Source organism: Pseudorca crassidens, chromosome 18 (assembly GCF_039906515.1).
Source record: "Pseudorca crassidens isolate mPseCra1 chromosome 18, mPseCra1.hap1, whole genome shotgun sequence".
Lineage (NCBI taxonomy): Eukaryota > Metazoa > Chordata > Mammalia > Artiodactyla > Delphinidae > Pseudorca > Pseudorca crassidens.
This window is the reverse complement of record NC_090313.1, coordinates 29381486-29406595: the sequence shown is the minus strand read 5'-3', so window position 1 is coordinate 29406595 and position 25110 is coordinate 29381486. Positions and strand designations below refer to the sequence as shown.

The following is a 25110-nucleotide window of genomic DNA, read 5'->3' as shown; positions in this document are numbered from 1 at the left end:
TTTGTTTTTATCCCTATTACCAGCGTATTAATTTGAGACGGCTCATGGCTGTCAAGCAACCTCCATAGTTTCCCTTTCTTTTTCCTTCCCATTTACACACTGCAGCTTACATTTCTCAAGTGTCCATGACGCCTCCGATCTGCATGGCATTCTCAAGGTTAGTTTCATTACTGTGGCCGATGAATTTAAGTCAGATATGTTCACAATGGCCTCATCACATCTGGTTTTCTGGGGTAAACCTACGAACTGCTTCTGTCTCTGACCTACTTTGTGTTTTTGGGAAACACTGAAAGCCAATCCTGAATCTGTGCCCTCAGTGTTCTCCCACAGGCTTGGGCATGAAACGAGATTACGAGATTACTGTGAAAGGCAGAGCTTTGCGAGCAGGTGCTGAGAGGTAGAAGTTGGGGCTGAGGGGTTGTCTGGGAGCAGTGTCGCCATCCCTTCCTGATGCCTGTTGCCCAACATCCTCATGGTAGAATGATCGTTTTGAAGAAAACAACTGTGTTGCCCTGAAGGTTCTGGAACCTCTTTTGAACATGGGTAGAGGATCCCAGCTAGCCCTTTGTCAGAAAATGTGTGTGTGTTCGGGGGGCGGGGGGGAGGATATAAACACGCGAGTGCCTTTAGGACCCTTTTCTGTTTCTTCCCGAATCATAAATCCAAAGTATTCTGGAGGTTGAAATTGAACTAGCCCTGCCTGCAACCCTTTCAGCTTGACTTGGGACCACCCAGAAGTGCCCTCAGTAACAACAAATGACTCTCCTGGCTTTTGAATCCATTGGGCAGTTAAAAATTGCTTGTAATTCTGGGGCATTGTCACTAATGACGAAGGAAGTTTGCATAATGTCCTTCTCCTGAGAGATTTTAAAAGAAAAGTGTTATCATTACTTTTTCAGTGATCGTTCAGATGTATCTTATTTAGATGAAGAGGGACCTCTGTACTGTTTCAAAGTCCTTTCTTGCTCAGGAAGGCCCCGCGCCTGTACATACAGTGGATCCACAAATTATATCATGAAGAGATCAGTCTTTGTGATCTTCAGATTTTTTTGTTTTTTTGCAGTAAGCTGTCCAACACAAGGAAAGTTGGACTATTCACACTGTTCTATCACATTCTAGAATTTTCTACACACATACCTTTTTCCTCCTGCCTTTCTCTACATCTCCACGCTTGAAATGCTACTTATTTTTCAAGGGGAAGCTTAAGGGGCCTCTTAGCTAACCGCCCCCCTCCCAACAACAATAACAAAAACAAAAAAAACACTAATAACCATCTTTCCTAAACCCTGAAGCATTTGGTGTGGACATTTTTATGCAATTTATTAGAAGATTCTGTAAATAGTTACCTGTGGTCAGGCTAGATCTTTTCTTTATATTTTAAGTTCCTTCAAGGCAAAGATTATTTTAAAATTCTCACAAATGCTTAACAAAGTCATTAAAATAATGGTTATTGGGGCTTCCCTGGTGGCGCAGTGGTTGAGAGTCCGCCTGCCGATGCAGGGGACACGGGTTCGTGCCCTGGTCCGGGAAGATCCCCCATGCCGCGGAGCGGCTGGGCTCGTGAGCCATGGCTGCTGAGCCTGCACGTCTGGAGCCTGTGCTCCGCAACGGGAGAGGCCACAACAGTGAGAGGCCTGCGTACCGAAAAAATAAATAAATAAATAATGGTTATTGACAAATGATCTATTTTCAACAGTGGGAATTTAGAACAAAACTGATCAGAACTTTTGATCAGTCTGCCTCATGAAATAAATATAATCTGATTTATGACTCATCATAAGTTAACAGTGCGTCAATTTCATGAGTTAACTGTAAAAAACATCTACTAAAACACACAGTCTATAATAGATAAAGAAAAGACTAGTGATTCTGTTGATTGTTATACACGTTGAAAAAGGAGCTGGTTAATAAGGTGGAGGTTGTTGAATTTCCTAAATATTTTCTTCTATCTTTCGCATATGTCTGTTTATGAATACCTATCTATCCATCTCTCCAGTGTTAAGATTCCAACATTGTACCTCATTACTACTCCTATTTTCCCTAACAAACAGTTTTGAAGGTTATGATTGTGCTATGTTAGTAAATTTCTTTCCAAGGAAAACTGGATGGAGTTTTAGACCTTAGGTATTTAAATTTTGTTTCTCAAGCCAACACCTTACACACTTGTTAGACTTTATCACTGTATAAAAATGTACAGTGGTTTATTGACATGTACATTCCAATATGTTTACAGCTGCAAGATAATGAGGCACACTCAGTATTGCACTTCATTAAAATTTCAGGCTCAAACTTAACCTAGAAGTTTAAATGAAACTGCATTTGTAATTTAGTAATTCTTATACAGGACAAACATTGATATGTTTATATACAGTGTGATACTTATTACATTTATATGCCGTCCTAACACATTTTTTTTTTTTAAATAACAGTCTAGGAAATAAACCAGAATATTCCTCTTTTTATCCCCACCCGTGATGCAATTGTACAGGATTACAAAAAGGCAGTATACAATAAACAATGATAATTTTTCTCTTTTGCTTGAAAGCCAGCATCATTCTTAGTCCATGGGCATGGCAATTCTTTGATATCAATTATCTATAAATGTCCAATGCTTCACAGGCCAATGACGATAATGGCCACATGCAAACACCTCACAAGTTTGATGTCTTGGTTCAAAAGAAGATAAACTGAAATAATAGGGAAACTTTCCATAGCAAGAATTATGTACATGGTATTTGGCATCCTTCTTGCACTGTGAATGGTTCATTTTCATGGATGTAAAAATGGTCCCGTCTTTATCCTGAGCAGAGTTTAAACTTCACCACATCCGCCTGGGGGGATGAAGGTAACTTTTCTCTCTGTAGACAAAGGAATCTGAGTGTTCTAAAAAGTGTGAGCATTTCTGCACACTCCACAACCCAGGGCAAACTCTTCTCCAGTGGGTGGATGCACAACATGGAGAGGACATTCAGTTCCTTCTAATTGTTTGCCTTTGGGACCTGTATAAATTTTGAAGGAGGCAAAAAACTATAATTAAAACACACACACACATACAAACCTAATGTAAATATTAATCACCTGTAAGTTACTTAGAGAAATAATGTGACTGTAGTTATGCAAATATAAAATTAAAAAATTATTTTCTTCTAACCACAAAAACAAAAACATTCACTATAAAAAATTCAACGTACCACATACATGCAGCAGGAAGGGATAGGGTCCCTATCCCGGGCCAGAAGGATTATCTCCTTCAGCTTCTTAATCTGGACTCTTGTCCTCATCCATACAACACCGCCCCCTTTTCGCTCCCTTCCTTCGCTGGCCTCCAGCTCACCACCCTCCTCCTGCTCGTCCTGGCTCACGCCTCTATTCTGGCCATCTTCCTAAACACTCTAGCCTCACGTTATTCTCATCTTGCTTCTTTAAAGCTTCTTGAAAAGTCCTAAAGTACTTCTACTGTAAAGGAAGTGGAGGAAGAATAGTATAACAAATTTTACTTGAGATGAGCAAATAGAAAAGAGTAGCCGTACTTAAAAAAAAAACCTATGCATCTTAGTATCCTTGTTTTTGAATAGATAATATACTTTACACGGTTTAAAAATCAAAATGTTAAAAAAAATTACATACAAAAAGAAGTCACCTTCCCCCCATTTTTATCCCATTTTTCCCTGTTTTCCCCAATAGTTAATCAGTTTTATTAGTTTCTTGTCAATCTCCCCAGTGGTTTTTTAAATGCATATGAGTATATATTCTCATTTCCCCCTTTCTTACAAAAGGTGGCATACTACACACACTGTTCAGTAACTTGATTTTTCATTTAACAGTATCTGCTATAGATCTTTCCATATTAGTACACAGAAACTCCATCCTCAGTCACCTTCCTTTTTAATAGTGTGTAGTACTGAGTGTTTAACCAACCTCTTACTGGATGCTTGCATTGTTTACAAACTTGTATTATTATAAACAATGATGCAATGAATAACCTTCATATCTGCTCTTTTTTATTTTTCTCACATATGTGGGTATATCCCCGGAAGTGGGATCGTTGAAGGGTAGGTATATTGGCAATTTTGAGAGGCACCACAGGGTTCTGCCATTTGCACTCTGGTAAGCAATGGATGAGACTGTGTGTTTCCCAGCTTTAACAACGTTGTACACTGTGGTGTATGTGCTCTTGCGTGTATTTCCACTCGTTTCAGATCTGTCTCTTCTGTGGTCACATTTACCTCCCCTTCCACTCTTCTCACTTCTGTTAAGCCTGGTATGCCACCCCACGGTGATCACCAGCCTCCTAACCTCTTCCAGTTTTCTGTCTCTTTTTGGTTTCATATTCACTTTTTCTCAGCCTGACCTCCATAGACAATCATCTCTCCTGTATTCTCAGTGGCTTCTTTAATTCCCTTGGCTTTCTGATGCTCACTATGCCGCCCATTCCCAGCCATTCTAGATCAAATCACTTGTCCATTTTATGGTGCTGGTTCCAGGCTTCTTAAAAAATATCATAGCTGCTCACAATAAAGGCAGATGTGTGACCAAAAAAAAAAAAAAAAAATCACGAAATCCTTTTAAATGGTTCTATTATCAATTTATAATTTCAAACTTCTCAGGGCCCTTTAGTGCTGAGCAGCTATCCTTCTACTAATCCTTAGCTGACTTCCTTCTCAGTCCCCACACAATTGCTTCTTACAGCTTTGAGCCCCTCGTTCATGATGGTCATCTTACTTTTTACTCCACTCAGAAAGTCAGACGCTTACAAGGGCCGAGGAATTCCCTTTGTTTCTTTAGGATAGTTTGAACTGGGTTTCTGCCACTTGAAACAAAGTGTTCTCATGTGATCATTAAACAAAACGAGATACCATATACATTATAACCATATTTATGAATATTAAAAGCATACCTGCAGGACAGTGTGGTAGTTCTTCCTTAGGAATGCTAGTCATTCTCTGAAAATCATCATGACAAGCATTACAAAAATGTGTTGTTCCAAAACAGAAAAAGACTGCCACTGAACAGCAGTAGCGACATTTATATTCCAAAAAGTCTGTGCCATGTTTCGGACACATCTACAGCAAAAGAAAATAAATACAAGATTATGGCGAGTCTATTCCAACGATACCTAAGAAAACCATACACTTAACTCAGTGATTCATATTTTGAGAGTACACACACCTCTCAAAACTGACTGAAAAACTGATGATACACACATTAAAATATTGAATAAATGTGTGGCTTGGCCCAAAAGGTTTGGACGAAGCCCCAAATTTAAATCCCAGCTCCATAATAACCAATATTATTTAATAAGCTAGCCATTTAATTTCCTTGTGAATGTTTCTTGGTCAGCCAAATTGAAAAATTAATAATATTTCTTCTATCTCTCAATCTCATAGATGTATTATTAAGATTTCACTGAAGACGGGAAAACCTAAAAGTGTGACTGCAGGTTTAAGAAAATGAAGTAAGTAAATTTATTACTTGTTGAAATATGGTGATTATCTTATGGGAGACAAAATTATAAAATGCAAATACCATCCAAAAGAAATAATATATACAAAATGATCTGGAAAATTATACACTGCCCTACAAACATCAGAAAGCACTGGGGAAAAAAACGTACTATACTATCCCCATCATATTCGTTATATTATTATTTTAAAAACACAGAAGCTTAACATTTCTAAACTGTCCTTTCTAATAAAATGTTCTGCCCACCTGAGCCCTGGACACATCAGAACAGGCACCGCAAATGAGCTCTCTGGGATCATAATCATCTCCCTGTCCAGCCTCAGCATCGCAACGAGCTTCACCACCGAAATATGCCTAAGGAGGGAATGCATTCAGATCACAGCAGGAAACAGAAAACTCTGCCATGGGAGGTTCAGTGTGGGTGCAATGGAAGTGAGATCGAGAGGTCTCAGGAAATACTATTGTCTATTGACATTCCCCTGTAATGCCAAGTGGATACCCATATTGCTGCCTGTAAGAAATAGATCAGGGTATGAAATAAAGCTACTTCAGTTCTGGAATGCATTCATACTTACAGTAGAAAGTTCAGACATTGTACTGTCAAAGCAAAATAACAAAAGAATGTATAATATTCCAAATAAATATCAAGAATAGGATATTAAGTAGTAAAGAGAAGCTATGATTTTCCAGGGCCAAGTTTGAATAGTTTTTCTCTTTTTGAAATATGAAATAACATATTCCCTTCTACTATTCTAAATAAATGCCTAAAATAAATATTAGTATAAAAATTATAATCCTGAGCCTAATGGGAAAGAAAAAAAATCAATTTTGATCATATAAAAATGTTTAAAAAGGAAAGGCAAATTTGGATATTCTGTTCAGGACATTGCTCATACTTACAGAGCTGCACTACATGTAGGAACTCAACAGTATCTAATACAGATACTTGAATATATGAAGTTATCATCATGGGTAATTCCTCTCTATTTGCTCTGGGCACAAAATAAATTAAACCAATTATAACTGGGGCATTCTGCATATATAACATGTCTCATAGACAAAAAAACTATATCCATAATTGGGTATAAATAAGATGAGTCAATAGAAATCTACTATTTGTACTGGAAAAACAAGATGAAAGACAGGCTTCATTGATAAAGAGGCTATAAATGGTCATCCACCAGCTAAATCAGGCCTCAGAAGTATTTCATTTGTCCTGGGGGCCTATTCCAGCTGTTTTACTTTTCTAGATTCCCTGCGTGGCTTCCTGGACATCTGACTGTCATCTGTGTGGTAGCGCAGTATTCATTTATGAGGTTCAGTACATTAAACACACAGAAGAAATAGTATTTTATTATTTGTAACAATTCAAGTTTCACAAATGTACACCATTGGTCTTTCCTTGGGTGTGTGTATTTGTCTGCCTTTCTGGCTACCATCTATCTACTTAGCCTTCCATTCATTATCTGTATTTTCTTTCTGTTACTTCGGGAGACTATGCATCTTTCATATATTGATTCCTTCATTTATTCATTCTCCAATTAACTTAGTGTCTAATAAGTGCCAAGTACTAGAGATAGAGAACTTAAGAAACATAGTCTTCGTCCTCATGGAACTTATCAAGGGGGACAGACACATGTGAACCAGTCACCGTTAATGCAGAATAATGAGCGCTTAGACGGACGTATGCGAGATGTCAAAATGGCGTGGCGGTGGTGGGGAGGTCGGGGCACGCTGCAGAGGAGGCGAAACTGGAGCCGAATCCGGAAGTGTGATTGCACAGATCTGGCCGTGCCTATGAGCGTGTGCATGTGCGTGGGTGGCAAGTGAGAGTAAGATGCAGAGTAGGAGGCAGAGAAGAGCATTCCATGGACAGAAGAGCCCGGGCGACGGCGTGGAGGTGTGGGTGAGTGAGCCAACACGGCCCAGTTTGGGGCACTGCAAGTTGTTCCGTGTTCCGTTGCACGGGGCACAAGTGGTGGCATGCTGGGAGATGAGACTAGAGAGGTGGAGGGGCCACAGGATTAGAAGCTGAACAGTGACACGATCAGATCTGGGATCTAGAAATGTTCATCTGCTAGTGGAATTGTAAGTGTAAGGCACGGAATGGAGCGGTTAGGGGCTCCACACAAGAAGCCCAGTAAGAAGGCTACTAATAATTACCAAAGAAAATGATTAGGGTTGCTAAAGATATAATAATAGAAAGAAAAAAGAACTCAAGAGAGACCTGGAGATAGAATTGACTTCGTTCATTTGTTAATACAGACTGGAGATTGAGAGAGTCAGAAGTATCTGTGAGAAATCTAAATGTCTGGTAGACAGTTGGGTATTTGTGTCCAAATCTCGAAAGTTTTGGAGGGTCGGAACAATACAGGTGGTAGGCAAAGGCATGGGCGTACAGGCCACCAAAGGTGAGCAGGTGTGATCAGGCAAGAATGGAGGGCGGGGGAACAAACACGTAAGGAGTAGATGAATAAAACGGAACTCTGTGACGGGGGTAAAGACAAGCGGCCAGAAAGGAAGGAAGATACCAAAGAGAGTCTTGTCCTGGGAGCCAAGGAGGTAAGAATTTTAAGAAGGGAATGGTCAAAAGAGTTAAGCAAAAGAAGTTTATTCCAGAGCCAACTGGATTTGGAAAACAAGAGGGGATTGCTGATAGGAAACAGCTTGTGTAGTGAAACACCTCATGTTTGTTTTGGAAATAGTCTGTATATGTTAAAAAAAAAAAGCGCCCCAAAACAAATTAAGGAAATAAATTCTACTTGAAGCACAGCACCAAACTTTCTCATTTTTAACTTTAGACTTAAAACGTAAGAATAATTAGACATCACTATACTATTCAGCTTCTTAATCACACAGGTAATCTTAATAATTCGTAGTATGATTAACAGCATACCTTTCTGCATTTGTAGCAGACATAATATGCATATCTATTCATGGCATAGCCAGCGGGGTCATTATAAAATCTCACACCAGGGGTTGTGATAGCTTCGCTCTTATGCAGACCTTCATATTCCAATCTCATTAGGGCTTTTCTTCTGACATCCTCATAGAGCTCTTTTATAGGATCAAGCAGGTCTTTTAACACAATATGATTTATTTTGTTCTGCAATTTTGAAAAATGAACATTCTTTAACAGAATCATTTATTTATTAATTCAACAAACACTTAGTATTCACCTAAGTGCCAAGCACTGCGCTAGGACAGGAGATAACCAAACATTTCCTAAATAAAATGCCATTTAAAAATAATCCTGTAAAGTCCTCACAAGCCTATAGTTTCCCAAGAGCAGGGAAAGTGGCGGCAAGTGGGGCACAGAACACGAAAATTCCATTTGATTAGCTTCATATTCCTGAGTATGACATATATCTCCTGCTGCCTTAGCTGTTCTGGGAATAAAGGGTTACCCTGCTGCCACAAATATCCCTCTGTGTGTGTTTTTGGTTCCTTGGGGGTGGGGCAGAATGTTAGATAATAGAAATGAACAAGTAGTATTTTCTATATCACTCTCATCCATCATTTCCTGAATGTGACTTTTCTTTGTGGCAACAAATGAGAAGGGAGAGAAAATCCTATCATCTTTTTGGATATTGCTCAGTCTAAGCAATGACTGTGCTAAGTCCATGTTATACCCTAAACACCAGTCTGGCAGTACATTCTTAAACAAAAGTTTTTTGTTAAACATCATTAGCTTGCCAAAATAACCTGCTGCTTTGGTTCCTATCTTTGCAGGGACGTGTCAAAATGTCAAGAATTTTCTCCTTATTTTACCTGAGCTCTAAAGAATCTGTCCTAATAGCACTTTAAAAAGTTCAGGTTTCACTCTTTCACGGCAGGTATCAGTACCTACAAGCACCACAGGCTCATTCTTCTTTTTGGTAGTCACCCACTGACAAGTCACATGGACTGAACTCTCAGCGGGTCTGAAAGCAGTGATGCGTGCCCTTCAATGCACGATGATATCTAAATGAATTTTCTGATGCAACAGTTTAATTTAATCAGCTTTTAATGGACAATTAATGTCTTGAAATGTAGTATAATAGAAAGATCTTATTCTCAGGTACTACCTGGGTGAAGAGAGCAGAAACTGATGGGGGCTGGTGGTAAAAAGTAGACTAAGAAGGACACTGAGAGATGCTGCCATGTTTATTTTGAAAGATGAAAGATGAAGACAAAGATGAAAATTAATAGAAAGCAGATAATTTCTGATTCTTTCCATACCTTGCAAATGGGACAAGATATAAATCCAAATGTTATCCTTGGACCAAGCCATCTGTTTTCCAAAACTCGTCGACAGCACTGTAAGTGGAATATGTGACTACAATCCAGCTTAAATAAAGAAAAGAGAAGGATATAAGCAAATGTAATAACAATAAACACGAGTAACTGGCAGATTAGTCAATGTAAGGTGCTACTTAGGGCAGGTAAGAGAAAAATCTAGAAATTCAGTACACTGAAACTTCGGCACTTCTCTATTATTCATGTGACATTATGAACGAGATCTTCAGCTTCTCCCAATTTTTACCATTCATGTATTAACGCCACCTTATAGAGAGTAAGCTGGGCTAGGGAGAAATGTGAAATTATTCAATTTTGTATCTCACAGGAAGAAGAGGAAACTACTGATTTAAAGATTTACAATTTATTTTTGAGAATATTTATTGTCTTGGAATCACAAGAACTGGAAATATAAACAAACAGCCAGTAAATGTTAAAAAAAACTTATTTAGCAAATTGTAACTTCTATAATATTACTAACATTATAGATATATGTATATATATTATATATAGAGGTATGTATCATGCATAGATTAATTACATAATGCTATAAAAGGCCATGCTGGATTCTGGAAATTAAGAAGAGAGAAGCTACTGGATAATCTAATTATTTTTTTTCTCCCTTATGAACATTTTATACTTTCAATTGATTATACAGGCTTACACAAATCACAGATTAAAGCTCACTGCACAAAATGGAGACAGAACATAAAGAGACAACATTTGCTCTGTAATAAACTGGGGGATATTAGTGGGATATTTTCTCCCAATGGTATAAGAAAGATTCAGTCGTTTGTTTATTTGACATGTATATTTATATTTCCTATTGAAAAATCTAGGCACACTTAACACGTTAAAAGCGGAGACAACCTGAATGGCTGGTGCTGCGGAGAGCGCTTCTGTGAAACAGATCATGCACATGTCGTCAGCGTCCTGCTTCAGGGTTACGGCATTTTTATCACAGCCGTGTAGACAGGGCAGACAGCGCTCTTCGTTTTTAACACCTCCGCATGGATGGCCACAAGGATGCGTCTTGCTACAGGCTATCTTAGCATATTCCTGTTAAAGATGAATTACAACGGCACAGAAAATATCAAAAAAGGCACACATCCTGGTAATTACATCCATTATATTAATTTTCCAAGGTACTTTCCCCCGGGAAATAGATATAAGGCTAAGTAACCATAAAGTAGTTATTTTTATTCTTTGTTTGCATATAACTTAGGATTATTAACAAAGTCTAATGTGATTAAAAAAAATTTCACTCCACATTAAAGGGAATGCTGATTAAAAAGTGAGCTGCAATTTTAATCTATTTGTTATCATGCATAGCCATGAAGCAAAAAAAATTCCTGACATATAATCATCCAATCACCACCTACCTCTCACCAAAATGGGGATTAAAAAAAATACAGGTACCCTTCACTATCTGGACACTGTCCAAATTCTTGTTAACTAAATTGAGGAATCAAAAATATTTGGATAGCATGGAATGTGTACAGATGTTCATGCATAAACAACTTTAAGGAAACAAGTGAATAAAAAATGTGTAACAAGCAAAGGAAAGGCAGCCCACAGATTTTTATCTGCTTCTAGCACAGAAGTAAATGTTAAATATATATGATGGTGGTAGTTGGGAAACACACACAAGAGACTGATTTGGGTTTGAGAGCTTTAACTGATCCATTCTCCAGCTTTGATAAAGCATTTAACTCTTGACATGGGTAATACACTAATGTAGAAAACGAAAGTGATGCTGAGCTCAGAGTCCTATTTATATGAAGTGAAGGTGTCATGAGGGAACACGTGCTACTCCTTACATGATGGCCTAACTAACTATACACGCACCTGGCAATCTGCATCAGAACAAACACTGCCAACAGCAGACAACTCTGTTCCACTCCTGGAACCACAGAAACGGCATGCTTCCGAGCTACTTGTGGTGGGTTTACCTAGGTTCAGGCAGAAAAGGAAAGTCCTCCTTAAGTATATGCTTTCTACATATTTTAATATAACTAACGGAAGAAAACAAATCAAGCAAGCAGGGATATGTACCAGGTGCTATCACTGAGAAATCAGCCCGGCAGTTTTGCAACTGAAGGGTTGTAAGCTGCCCTAAGTAGAAAGTAAATAATCACACACAAAAAAGGATAAGAGACTAAAGAGCTACCTGAAGCCAAATAAATTATTAACTGATTTATTTATACTTCTTTAGTACACAGAAACCGACTAGGCTTCTAGTCAAGACAGCAGGTCGAGCAGCTATGGTAAGCCCCCTCATTACAAAAGCACAATGCCAGACAAAATATAACAACAAAAATTAAATAAAGATACATAGAAGAAAGGGAAATCATTAGGTACCTTTCCCAATGACAACATTACAAGGTATGGGAGAAAACCTATCAGCAGAGAATATGAAACGTGAATAACAGAAGAATTCCCACCCAGGGAACTAAAGATAATAGAAACATTTGAAAAGGAATTTAAATATGTTTGAAATAGTTAAAGGAGGAATGGAATCAATAAAACAAAGAACAAAAGGAAAAAGAACAAGATTTGAAAAACACAGACCAAGCTCATTTTAAAACACAGGTACAAAATTCTAAATATGATAAGTGAACTTAGCAATATTTACAGAAAATGTTTTTTAAAAACGATAGTTTAGGTCATAAATACAATAATGGTTCAAACACTAGAATATTCATTAATGTAATATGGTATGGAGGGAAAATAGGAGAAAAAAAAATCAGCTGTGAGAAAAGAAAAGACCATGCTCTTGCAGCATGAAAAGTTATTCATATTTAAATTTGTCAGATTTACATCTAACACCAAAATCAGAAATTTGTGTCAGATAAACGGCAGACTACAGAGGTGCTGAAAATTGAGAATCTGTAAGATTCAATGCACCTTTAAGCTGGGAATACACCAGGCTTTAGAAAAAAAATCAAAATGAAAAATGCATATTTTGGAGATAAAATGACTTGCCCAAGGTCACACAGCTAGTTCATGGCAAACCAACTTTCCCGACTTTTAATCTAATGTTCTACAATAGAACACTGAATACTGTCTAGTAAATATAAAAATACAGTGATCAATGATCTCATCATCACTTAATAGAAAACACTCAAAATTATTCACATTAAATAATTAAATTAAACATCTAGTTTAATCGTAATCAGTAGGGATGGTTCAATCTATTTGTCAGGCACGGTTCACTCTTAAATCCTTTTACCTGTGTGTTCTCGGAATTCCACCATTGCCTTCATGGTTTTGGAATCTGCTAGTGCCATCAACCAAAACAATTTGGTTCTACCACAGCCTTCATGAAGGTCAACCTTTATAGCTTCTTCTTCTTCTTTGAAGACCTATTGTATCATTAAAGAAAAGGGGAAAATATATCACTCTGAAAGAAGTATGAATTTTAATTATTCAATAATGAAAACGGCTTTTATTTATTAAGCAGTCTAAGAAATTCCAGATATTTCTAGTCTTCTCTTTAATCTTCACAACAGCCCCATTTTTATAAATGTGGAAACCAAGTCTCAGAGGTTAAACAACATGCTTGATTTACACAGCTGGTAAATGAGACAGCTGGGAACTCCAGCTGGAGGAGTGGAGCTGGAACTCCACCCTTGGTCTTTGATTCCAAGGTTCATTTTTCTCCCATTACGCCAAGTCTCCTTCCCACATTTATTTCTTACTGGATATATTTTATGTTACAGATACTATTCTGCATGTAAATGCAGAAATTTTCACCTGTCTTTGATGAGTTTTGGTTCGCCGATGAAGATGAAGGAATCTGTCACAGTCAGTACATAAGTTTCCACATACGTTGCACAAAATGATTGCTGCAGTTTCACCGTCATCATGGTTATCACACATAGGCTAGAACAGGACATTTCCATACGTTACAAAAGGTTAACAAGAAAGTCTTAAATACTCATACAAATTTAATGTGATTTATTTACAACAGGAACAGACTGTTACTCTGAACTCAAATAAGAATTTAAAATCTGAACATTAAACAGAATTATGGCAAGTGTACTTAACTATAAAAGCCCTCGGGCTTCCCTGGTGGTGGCGCAGTGGTTAAGAGCCCGCCTGCCAATGCAGTGGACACGGGTTTGAGCCCTGGTCCGGGGAGATCCCGCATGCCACAGAGCAACTAAGCCCGTGTGCCACACAACTACTGAAGCCCACACACCTAGAGCCCGTGCTCCGCAACAAGAGAAGCCACCGCAGTGAGAAGCCTGCGCACCGCAACGAAGACCCAACACGGCCAAAAATAAATAAAATAAAATAAATTTATATATATTTAAAAAAAGGCCTCAGAATCCCCAAATCAATGATTAAATGCGCTATGGGCACTCAATGATTAACAAAATAAACATGTATACTTTTCTTAGCGACTTAAGAAAATTTCTTCCATTATATTCAAACATTCTGTTTGCTAAATTAATAAATAATGCATTTTTGAAACTTGGATGTTAAAAAGAAAATGCTGAAAGGGCCTGTATAAAGTTTTTCCTTCCAGTGAAGCGAGGGATACTTATCAAACCCACTTTAAGTACATCTGTGAATAAATGGTATATCATGTTGTTCTCTTACTACTTTATTTCCTTCTTATCATAAAACCGATTACATTTTAGTACAAAATCTAGATATAGAATCAGAGTCTGGCTAAAACCAAACTTTGATATGGTGCAAACATGACTCAGAGAAGAAGGGAACAGTTTTTTAATGTAATTAAATCCCCTAATATACTATGAAGAGGGAACCCTAAGTGAAATAGACTTGTGAGATGAACTTGGGCAGTGTGACACAATTTTTCAAGAGTTCCACTAACTGTGTATTTTGACACGTGAAGTCCTTTTTTTTTTTTTTTTTTTTTTTTTTGCGGTACACGGGCCTCTCACTGTTGCAGCCTCTCCCGTTGCGGAGCACAGGCTCCGGACGCGCAGGCTCAGTGGCCATGGCTCACGGGCCCAGCCGCTCCGCAGCATGTGGGATCTTCCCGGACCGGGGCACGAACCCGCGTCCCCTGCAACGGCAGGCGGACTCTCAACCGCTGTGCCACCAGGGAAGCCCCTAGAGTCCTTTTTTTTAAAGCTAAGCCAAAGCTTACTGTAAAGAAAAACAAGCTAAATTTTTATAAAATAACTCTGATCTTACCATTTGTTTTTGTTGTCCATCCTTTCCCATCCATCTCCCTGAGGAGAGGCGATCCACGTGGTCCTGGTCGAGAACACACAACGACGCCAGAGCAAGCCAGAGCTGCCGAAGGGAAAGGCTGTTACACTACAGAGCGTGGGGTTACGCCTTACAGAGCACCCACCGCTACAGCTCAGTGAAGGCTAGCTGGACTTGAAAAGATGTAGATCCCCAGTGGCACTCAAGTCTTCCTGGTGTGGTACCAGGTAGCCACGCCCTCTACTGTGTGTGCCATGCACAGAGTAGGCACTCAAACACATACTGAGTAAATGACTGTTGCTCTGATGAACCATTCTGTTGTCTACCTGACATATAAAATTAACCTTTATTATTCTGATATGTAAACAACATATCAATACATAAATTTACATATTTAATAAACCAATGCCTTCTACACATTTTCCAACTAATATCTGCTTGAGGCATTAAATTCCAAGGAAATCTCTATGCCTCTAACAGTCTAGCACTATGCTGGGTACACTTTGTCAGAAATAAGTAAACGTCTTACAAGCGTTAGAAAATTGCCCTCAAAAATACTTTAAAACTTTCTGAGGCTTAAAGAGCAAGCTTCATTTTTACATAGAATAACATATTTCTTCATTACTGAAGAACAGAAAATAATACTTAACTGTCTCAACTCTGAGAAGTGCATGTGAGCATCACTGGACATGAAGAGTAAGGGGGAAATAAAATAGGGAAAGAGAAGCCAGAAGAAAAAGTTATGCAAGGAGAAAGGGGAGAGCCGACTGAAGAACGAGTGCAGCGTATACGTGGTGGGAAAGGTGACTGTCAGAGCAGCTGCTTCAGAGGCACAGTCACTGGAAACATGGCATAAACTGGCTTTTTCTGCCCAAGGGAGATAAAATGTATCTTCTTTTTCAGACTTCTGAGGATTAACTTAAGCAATTTCTACCAGCTTTGACTCTTCCTAACCCTGTCACAACTGCCCTGCTTCAAGGAAATCTCAAATCTCTTTTGGAAGTATATGGGACATAAAATTTGGTAGATTACAATTTACAATAGATTACATCTCATCTGAAGGATGCAATCTCACTTCCTAAGAGATTCTGCCCCATTGTGCCCTGGGCACACACTTTCTGCTTTTGAAAAGTAAGGCCTACACATTCAGTAAGTAGGCTACAGGACTCTATTTTAGGACAACTGAGTTATTACAGAAGGAGTAGGCAGGGGCCTTGTCTTTAAAGGACCTTCAGTCTATCACAACGTCATGCTGACACTAAAATTAACAGTAAACACATCATCAGAAAGGCAGTACACTGACATATAGGTAATTTAGCTTTTTTTTAATGAGTATATACTTAGCTCCCTAAATAATAACAAAAACAAGTGATAAAGAACACGTAACAGTGAACATTAAAAATTACCAGGCTTAGCTTATAATTCAAAAAAGCCCTTCATACTTTTTCAATAAATACAATATTTGGTAAGAAAAAAGAGTGAGGTGGGTAGGGGAGGGATGGATTGGTAGTTTGAGATTAGCAGATACAAACTATTATACAGAGAACTGACAAACAACAAGGTCCTACCGTATAGCACAGGGAACTACATTCAATGTCCTGGGATGAACCATTATGGAAAAGAATGTATAGATAGATAGATAGATAACTGAATCACTTTGCTGTACAATAGGAATTAACACATTATAAATCAACTATACTTCAATAAAATAAATTTTTTAGAAAAGTAAATTAAGCTGGCTTATTGATTTAAATTTGTTCAAATCTGTTACTGAAAAAGAACATGCAGCAATATAGACCAAATGAAAGGAAACCTACCCTAGTTGTTGCAATACATCTCACTGGAGATCTAAATTCTTCCTCCATCTTGGTCAAGGCAATGATGGTTTCTGCAATGGCATTTTTTGTCACTCGGGACCACGCTTCTGACAAATGACCCTAATGAGCAGGACAGAATAATTTAATAAACAACCAGAGAGGTATAATCAAAGGAGCAGATTCTGTTCTCTGAACATCTTTCACCAAAAAGGAAAATTTATTTGCTAGTGGAATCTTAGATCAAGGGGCATACTTTAATATAAAAATCCTTCACAACTATATGAACAATTCAACTTCTACTTACTATTTTGATGATTCAAAAGAAAAGTAAATAAAAATTTAAGTTCTCAATACTCTTACAGAGTTCAAGGGCATTTCATCTTACATGTAGATAAAAACATAACAAATACTAGGTTGTCTATGACTGAGAAATTCTGATCATGAAACCCTGTTATTTGACACGGAGCTCATACAGCTAAGCTAAGTGCTTTAGAAGAATATTACTGGAACCTGAGAGCATAAATGGGTTTAAATTACAACTACCTTAATTTGCTAATGTGATTTTTACTGAACACCAACATGTTACTCCTAGAGAGTTTCAGTGTTCCTAAACATCTTTCATAAATATTTTCATCCAATGAAAAGCCTATTTACTCAGAAAGCCTATTTGAGAATGGAAAAAATTCTCCATTTCTCTGATTGAGGAAATATCCAAACTGTTGGGAAAAGTGACAGAACTTCATATTTCCCCAGAATATCCTTACTCGTCTCATATCTACAATCAATCTTTAAAGGGACAGTTCACATTCCAATTCCTCCTCTTCCAAAATGCTTGCCGTCTACTCTACCTCTCAGGAACCTATCATCCACAGTGTCCTGCCCTCCTCGGGCTGAACTCCTGGAAATACAATGGAATGTGAGGAAACTAACATGGAGCAACCAGTGAGAGCCAGGCACTCTGAGAAGTAATTCCCTTTCCTCCGCACTCCGGGATCTCCCTGCAAAAGCAACACCTAAAGACAGCAGTACAGGACGTTCATAAACTGTGAGAACTAAAAGACAGCGAGAAACCTTTGCTCTGAAAAGCCCTTTTTTTCCTTTAGGCTCTTGTGCTCAGGCTGTTTTTTTAGGGTTCAAAGAGTATACTTTTTTTTTTTTTAAGTTTTAAAGTCTTAGAAGACTTATGTGATAATTCTCAAGTAAATTAATTGGGAAGCTTGAAATGAACATAGTTTACACAAAGGGAAAATTTATCACCAGCTGGAAAGACAGATCGTGAGATAGTGAACCTACTAAATGGACCTTGTAAGTAAAGCAAAATAACATGAATGTTCTCTCAATTCAGCAGAATGATTATGCTACTCGTTTTGTTAATCAGGTTCCTACTGTACTTCACTGACATAATGATCAGGAGGATGGGAACTTACTGCCGCCATATCCTTAACGAGTTTAATGATGATCTCTGAGATCTGGGTAGGAGTTGAGCCCTTCATCCACCAGTGACTCTCACCTCGTCGGATATAACTACAAGAAAAGTCAGCGTTTGTAAACCAATCAGTGAGAGTTACAAATGAATAAGATGAAAACTGTTATTTCAGCATGCAGCATTTTAATTTTTAAAATGATTCAACCAGTCAGGACATTTTAAAAGAAAATTAATGACAACATTATTTGTAATCCACCTCTTCAACCCCAAGGGAGTAGCTATTCTGATATGTGTTCCCTTTCAAATATTTCACTGTTTACATATTAGTTTTGTATGCATCTTTTAGAACAGTACTATTCAAACTATATCAATAGAACACAAACTATTTGTTACCAGTCCACATAAAGATAAGAGCTTGCACCAGAATATGTCAACTGTATCACTGAGCATACAGCAAGTCCCCTACATACAAGCCTTCAAGTGACAAACTCTGAAAGATGCAAACGTGCATCTGGTTCCAGCAAGGAGCCAGAACCTGTGCCATCAGCATCAGGCGTGAGTGAAATTGCAGCTCGCCCTCCGTCTCCTGTTGCTGACGATCCTTCAGCTCTGCCACCTCCCACCTCCTCTCCCTCCTCCTGTCGGTAACTCTTCTTGTCTGTTCACTCGATGCCAGCCCCTGTAGGCCTGCCAGCTGTTGTACTATAGTACTGTACTTTTCAGGGTACTGTACCCAGTAAGATTAAAAATGTTTATTTTTTTGTGTTTGTTTTTTATGTATTATTTGTGTGAAAAGTATTGTAAACCTATTACAGTACAGTACTATATAGCCGCTTGTGTTAGTTGGGTACCTAGGCTAACTTTGTTGGACTTAATGAACAAACTGGACTTACAAACGCGCTCTTGGAATGGAACTCATTTGTATGTAGGGGACTTACTGTACTACTGTTTAGTTCAGTTCACATTTTTTTCCCCTAGGAAGACTATCCAGATGAAGGAAGCAATATACTTATTTACATTCTAGTGCTATTTGCTTAATGTTATGAATTGGCTCTTTGACTAGCATCTGGAATACCAGATGTAATACCAGATGACTAGCATCTGGAATACCAGATGTCTCTAATCTGCTGCTGTTACACACAATTCTATAACAAACAGCCCTGTATATATACCCTTCTGCACATGTATGAACATGTTTGAGAGAAACAGTTCTACAGAAGTAGAATTGGTAGGTCAAAGGATATACACATTTTAAATACAGTGATATGTTATCGAACTGGCATCCAAAAAGGTTATGGCAATTTACACTAGATGTCATAAAAACTGTCTATTTCTTCATAATTATGCCAATGCAAAGATATTTTACTATTGTTTTAATCTACATTTCTCTGAATACCAGTGAGGTATCTTTTCATTTACTTATTGGCATTTGTAACTTTTCTTCTCTGAAGTGACTACTCTTGGCATTTATTTTTGTATCAGTTGTTTGTCTTTTGTTTTCATTGATTTATAGTCATTCTTCTAATATTATGACTAACAATTCATTGCCTACTGTATAAGTGTTAAATATTTTTTTCCAAGTCAGTTGTTTGTATTTTAAAAGTATTGTCGATCAATTAAGTTCCACTTTGACGTAGCCAAATCTGAGTCTTTTCCCCTGTTACTTTTGGGCTCTGTGTTTTATTTAAGGACGTCTTCCCAAACTGAAGATTACAAAAATCTTCTTCTATAATTTGTCCCACTAGAGTGTAAAAACCAAAATATACAAACCTTTAATTGATCCCAAGTTTATTTTGTAATGGTGTGAGGGCCTACAGTTTGGTTTTTTTTCTTTTGTATTTGGGAAGTACTCTAACATCATATACTCAGCAGATTTTCCTTTCCCCACTAATTTTTTAAAAAATTTTTTGGCTGTGCTGCCCAGCATGTGGGATCTTAGTTCCCAGACCAGAGATGGAACCCATGCCCCATGCATTGGAAGGCGGAGTCTTAAACCACTGGACCACCTGGGAAATCCCTCCTCCTTAATTTGAAAAGACACTTTTATTATACACAGCATTCTCTTTCATACATGGGCCAGTCATTTATGGCTTCTATTTCTGGTAAATAAGCAAATAAGAGGGAATTTGAAAGGTCTGGATTCTTCAAACAGTAGCTTACTCTGTTCTATTTTTGTACCAAAACATATGCAATGACCAACCTGGAATTGAAAATCATTGGAAGGGTAACTGTTGTAACTCCTTTGCCCACGGAGGTACCAGCTGTTCCTGTGATGGTGGTTCCTTTGGCTTTTAGCTGTACTGTGAGTGCTTTGGCAATGCATCCTAGAAACATGTCCAAGATACCTAGCTTATTCCAATCTCCTTTCTCTGTTGAATGAATAATATCACTGATATCTGCTGGGGGGAGGGATTTCACTCCTATAATGCTGGCCAGACGATTAGGGGTGACTTCAGGCAAAACTCGTCTTAGTAAGGAGGTCACCTGGTAAGAAAAATAAAAGAATCCTATTTAAAGATTTGGGATTGACATGTACACACTGATATATTTAAAACAGATAACCAACAAGAACCTACTGTACAGCACAGGGAACTCTCCTCAATATTCTATAATCATCTAAATGGGAAAAGAACTTGAAAAAGAATAGATAACGTATATATGTATAAGTGAATCACTTTGCTGTATACCTGAAACTAACACAACATTGTTAATCAACTATACACCAATATAAAATAAAAATTAAAAAAAAAAGATTGGTGTTTTAAAGTTTTCATCTTTTTTAATGAGTCTAGCTGCTGTTCTATGACTTCAAAAGCTTTGAGAAGGACAGAGAAATGATTTAAACATGATTTAATTTCTCAAGTGGTAACTACCACTCCAGAGCAGCAAGAAAAAAAAACGTCACTTACTTGGTCATTATATACATTATATATCTCATGAATAACATATTCAGTAGCAGAATACTCTTTTATCACAATAACACATTACTAAAATGGAACATATTATGTTCTTCCATATTCTCATTACAATGAGTCAAAAACAAAAAACATGGGGTTAAAATACAATCCAAAAACCAAAACATAACAACAAAAAATAACCAAACAAAAACCCCTGATTCTCTTTGCTAGAGTAATTTTTTAACAATGTTTCAAGTAACAAAATAAGCCTACAGGTAAGTGGTGTGATCAGTCACCTGTCTCTGGACGCGTGGAGAGGCGGTGTGGAGCAGTGAAAAGAGGTCCTGGAGCAGAGTCAGCTGCTGGGCCAGATACTGCCGGCCCACGTTGGAGCCACTCAAGGCTAACACCATGGAGAGCAGCTCAAAGCAGTAGGCATCGGAGGAGGCATCTTCATCGTTGGGCTGCGAGTTGGCATTTTCTTTGCTTGATATGGCATGTTCCCATTCTTCACGAACTCTGGTGGCTTCCATGCGAATAGCCTGGACGATGTGAGCACACACCTATTTGAGGGCAACATAAAGAAAATGTAAAAACATTATTTGTAAGGCCTAGTTAAAACCAAAACAAAACAAGAATACTAGTTGATAATTTAATACTCTTCCTCCCAGTTAATTCTCCATCATACCATTCTCTTAACTCATCTTAAAAACAATTAAGGAAAACTAGGCAAACCATGATTAAAAATCTGAGTATTTAAATCAACCAGTATAGAAACAAATTATATACTAGTTACCAATTCCCCTGCCTGTGGTTTAAGACATGAAATGAAAACAAATCACCATACTTAATCACTTCTAAGACACATTTCCCCCCACACGCTAACATTTCTATTCATAATGTGCTTTATAATTGATGCAATTCATAACTTAATTGGCTGCAAATTTTTTTAGCGATACATAAAATAACAGCACATTTTACAATTGGTAGCTTCTTAGATTCAATAAAATGCTGTTAAAAAGATAAAGCACACATAAATCTATGTGATTTATTTAAAAGATTTAATGGTGTTGAAAGTTAAAATAATGGCCAATTTAAAACCTAATTCAAAAGTCAATATTTTATTTGACTTCTGAAGGGCTAATTTTGTTATGTAGGCACCCCTAAACGAACCCCCATTATATGAATGATCTAGGCTACTCCCCCATCTCCTGAGAGTTAAAAATATTAACACTGGTTTAGTTAACATTATAATTGCTCAGCAAAATAATTAAAAAAAAAATCAACCAACAAACAAAAAAACAGGGGGGGAAAGGAACACAGAAAATGCAAATGAAATCTGATATAGCTGGGTACTTGACACCAAAATTTAACAAGCTACCTGAAAATGAGAAAAACAAAGAGCAGCAAGGTAAGAAAGTTAACATTCATAACAAAATCTTTAAAGTGATGCAGGTATGCTAATATGCTCCTTCCTCTCTAGAAAAAGGCAGACACATTCTGCAGGACCTATGAAAGAGTCAGCATAGAATTGCCTCCATAAAGTTTGGAAAATGCTTTACACCCTAAAAACAAACAAACAAAAATTGATGAAGACAATGAAATGGCTGTTAACCAACCTGTTTTTGTAGGTTAGTCAGTTTACTCCTGCTGAATATGATTCCAACCATATGTTCTTTCAGGTCAGCATCTGAAGTTGCCTTTATACAGCAAAAAGGAAAAAAAGGAAGCGAGCTCTTTCAATAAAATATGTATATTTGACATTTTGAAGCATCTTGAGAAATAATTATGCAGGTATTTTTACAAGGTGGATTTATTTTAAATGGAGATCTGTAATACTAGGACAAAGGATAAAAAGCTTGAAGAAATCACTGTTGGCTAAGGTGGCTATAAAAAGGGCAAAATTTCTGAATTTAAGAAATCCAGAGAAGTATACTTCACGGATTTCTTTAATCTAGTCAATCTGTGTCAGTTTGATTGAATCTATTTCTCAACTCTGAACATTATTAGTTCATATCCTACATTTGGTTATGAGAAGAGCAACTCAGGAAAATGACATTTGGTTAAAAGGAAAGTGTCTTAAGAAAACTCTCTGACAATGGTGGCCTTAAATCAAGCTACTCCAACACCAACAGTAAACAAGCATATCATAAGAAGAAAAATGAAGGTTGACGTTTTATAGTGCTTAGCATGTGTATGGCACTCTCTCAAGTGGTGGATAAATATGAAACACATAAACACACAATCTTATTTAATCCTCACAAAAACCCCATAAGGTAAGATCTGATGTTTTGCCTGTTTTACAGGTAAGAAAACTGAGGCAAACCACCCTTGTATTAGAATTAAAAATAACTCTTGGTTTCACTTTTCCGAGGATCGAGAAAGCCACAAGAGAATATCACTCCCACCTTAACAATGAGAAAAGCTGATAATCTACAAAACCATAACTTTTTGGGTGCCCATCAGAGAGCTGAGATGGGCAAGCAGGTAAACTAAAATCTAAAAAGACAAATCCATATAGTTGGACACTTCAAAATTCTTTCTGTATCTGACAGAACAAGAAAATGAGCAAAGAAACAAAAATCAGCAAGGTTCTTACAGACCTGAACAAAACTATCAGCCAAATGAATAAATCAATATTTATAGAACCCTTCACAGAACAACAGCAGAGTTCATATTCTTTTCCAGTGTACATGGATATTCACTAAACTATACCATACTATGAGTCAGAATTCAGGTCTTAACAGTTTTAAAAGGGATGAAATTATACGAAATTTATATATATTTTTTACTGTGATAGAATTAAACTAGAAATCAGTAATACAAAGATATCAGGAAATCTCCCAAATATTTAGAAATTAATTACCCAGGGGTCAAGGAAGAAATCAAAATAGAAGTCAGAAAATATTTTAAATTTAATGAAATGAAAAAAACAATGCACCCAAATGTGTGACACTAAAGCAGTGCTTAGAAGAAGATTACAGCATTACTTATATGAGAAAAGAAAGGTCTCGAGTCATCATATTAGGACCTTAGGAAACCAGAAAAAGAACGAATCAAAGCCAGAGCAAACAGATGGAAAGATATAATAAAAGAAGATACATCACTATAGAGTCTAAGGATAATAAGAGTATATTATGAACAACTTATGCCAATAAATTCAGCAACTTAGATGAAATGGGCAAATTACTTGGAAGACACAACTACCAAAGCTCACTCAAAAAGAATGGGTAACTGCAATATCCCTGTATCTACGAAGGAGAGTAAATTTGTAGAATAATTTTTTTTTTTTTTGCTACTTAAAATACTAGTAGATTATACATTAACAAATGAATTCCTTTTAGATAGGATGGCCTTTTAACTTCTTTCATAATTCATTTTGCTTTTTTGACATACCATACTATTCATTCATTCAAAGCGTACAGTTCAATGGTTTATATATTATACATGCACAAATCAGTGCAACCATCACCACAGTCAATTTTAGAGCATTTTCATCACCCCAAAAAGAAACACTGTGTCACTCAGCTATCACGCCTCTCGTTCATCTTCTTTTTTATTAAAGAAAAATAAACTGCATATAAGCAAATACAGCATATCCATTAACAAACATAGCAATATATGGATTATTTTACTTAATAAAAGAAAATGAAAAAAGAAAAATACATAAGAAATCCATTCTGATAAAAATTCTCAGCAAACTAGAAACAGAAGGAACCTCCTCAAACTGATTAAGAGCAATTACAAAAAATCTATGGTGAAAGACTGAATACTTTCTTTTTACGATCTAGAAAAGGAAGACTAATCTCACTACTTTTATTCAACATGGTAGTGAAGGTCTTAGCCAGTGCAGTAACATAAGATTGGAAAAGAAGAAGTAAAACTGACTTTCTTTGAAGATTACATGATTATCTATGAAGAAAATCCCAAAGATACTACAAAAAAGCTTCCAGAACCAATAAATGAATTTAAGGGGACCAGAGGATATAGGTTTAATACAAAAAGTCAACTGTATCTTTATACACTAGAAATGAATAAC

The 25110-nt window shown here is 37.2% G+C and overlaps 1 protein-coding gene and 1 long non-coding RNA gene across 14 annotated transcripts in view; one reads left to right on the top strand and one right to left on the bottom strand.

Moving 5' to 3' along the window:
* The window catches only part of LOC137211193 (uncharacterized), a 29613-nt gene extending 9232 nt beyond the window's left edge, over window positions 1-20381 (top strand). For 2 of the 3 annotated variants that reach the window (XR_010936944.1, XR_010936943.1), the window contains 2 exons: window positions 5388-5455; window positions 10581-10701. This is a non-coding gene — a long non-coding RNA (uncharacterized lncRNA). Of the gene's footprint in view, window positions 1-5387; window positions 5456-10580; window positions 10702-18126 lie in introns of those variants that run through there. The other variant, XR_010936942.1, reaches the window with a different exon arrangement.
* Window positions 2164-25110, bottom strand: part of MYCBP2 (MYC binding protein 2) — a 272923-nt gene continuing 249976 nt past the window's right edge. For 10 of the 11 annotated variants that reach the window (XM_067713398.1, XM_067713399.1, XM_067713400.1 and 7 more), the window contains 15 exons: window positions 22691-22771; window positions 21368-21634; window positions 20375-20658; window positions 18176-18272; window positions 16749-16868; window positions 14914-15015; window positions 13498-13626; window positions 12974-13106; window positions 11590-11693; window positions 10612-10800; window positions 9685-9792; window positions 8360-8569; window positions 5710-5817; window positions 4898-5063; window positions 2164-2999 (listed from right to left, as the gene is read on the bottom strand). In XM_067713398.1, coding sequence (XP_067569499.1) covers window positions 2884-2999; window positions 4898-5063; window positions 5710-5817; window positions 8360-8569; window positions 9685-9792; window positions 10612-10800; window positions 11590-11693; window positions 12974-13106; window positions 13498-13626; window positions 14914-15015; window positions 16749-16868; window positions 18176-18272; window positions 20375-20658; window positions 21368-21634; window positions 22691-22771 — 2214 coding nt within the window. In that variant the 3' untranslated portion in view covers window positions 2164-2883. The remainder of the gene's footprint in view (window positions 3000-4897; window positions 5064-5709; window positions 5818-8359; window positions 8570-9684; window positions 9793-10611; window positions 10801-11589; window positions 11694-12973; window positions 13107-13497; window positions 13627-14913; window positions 15016-16748; window positions 16869-18175; window positions 18273-20374; window positions 20659-21367; window positions 21635-22690; window positions 22772-25110) is intronic. The other variant, XM_067713403.1, reaches the window with a different exon arrangement.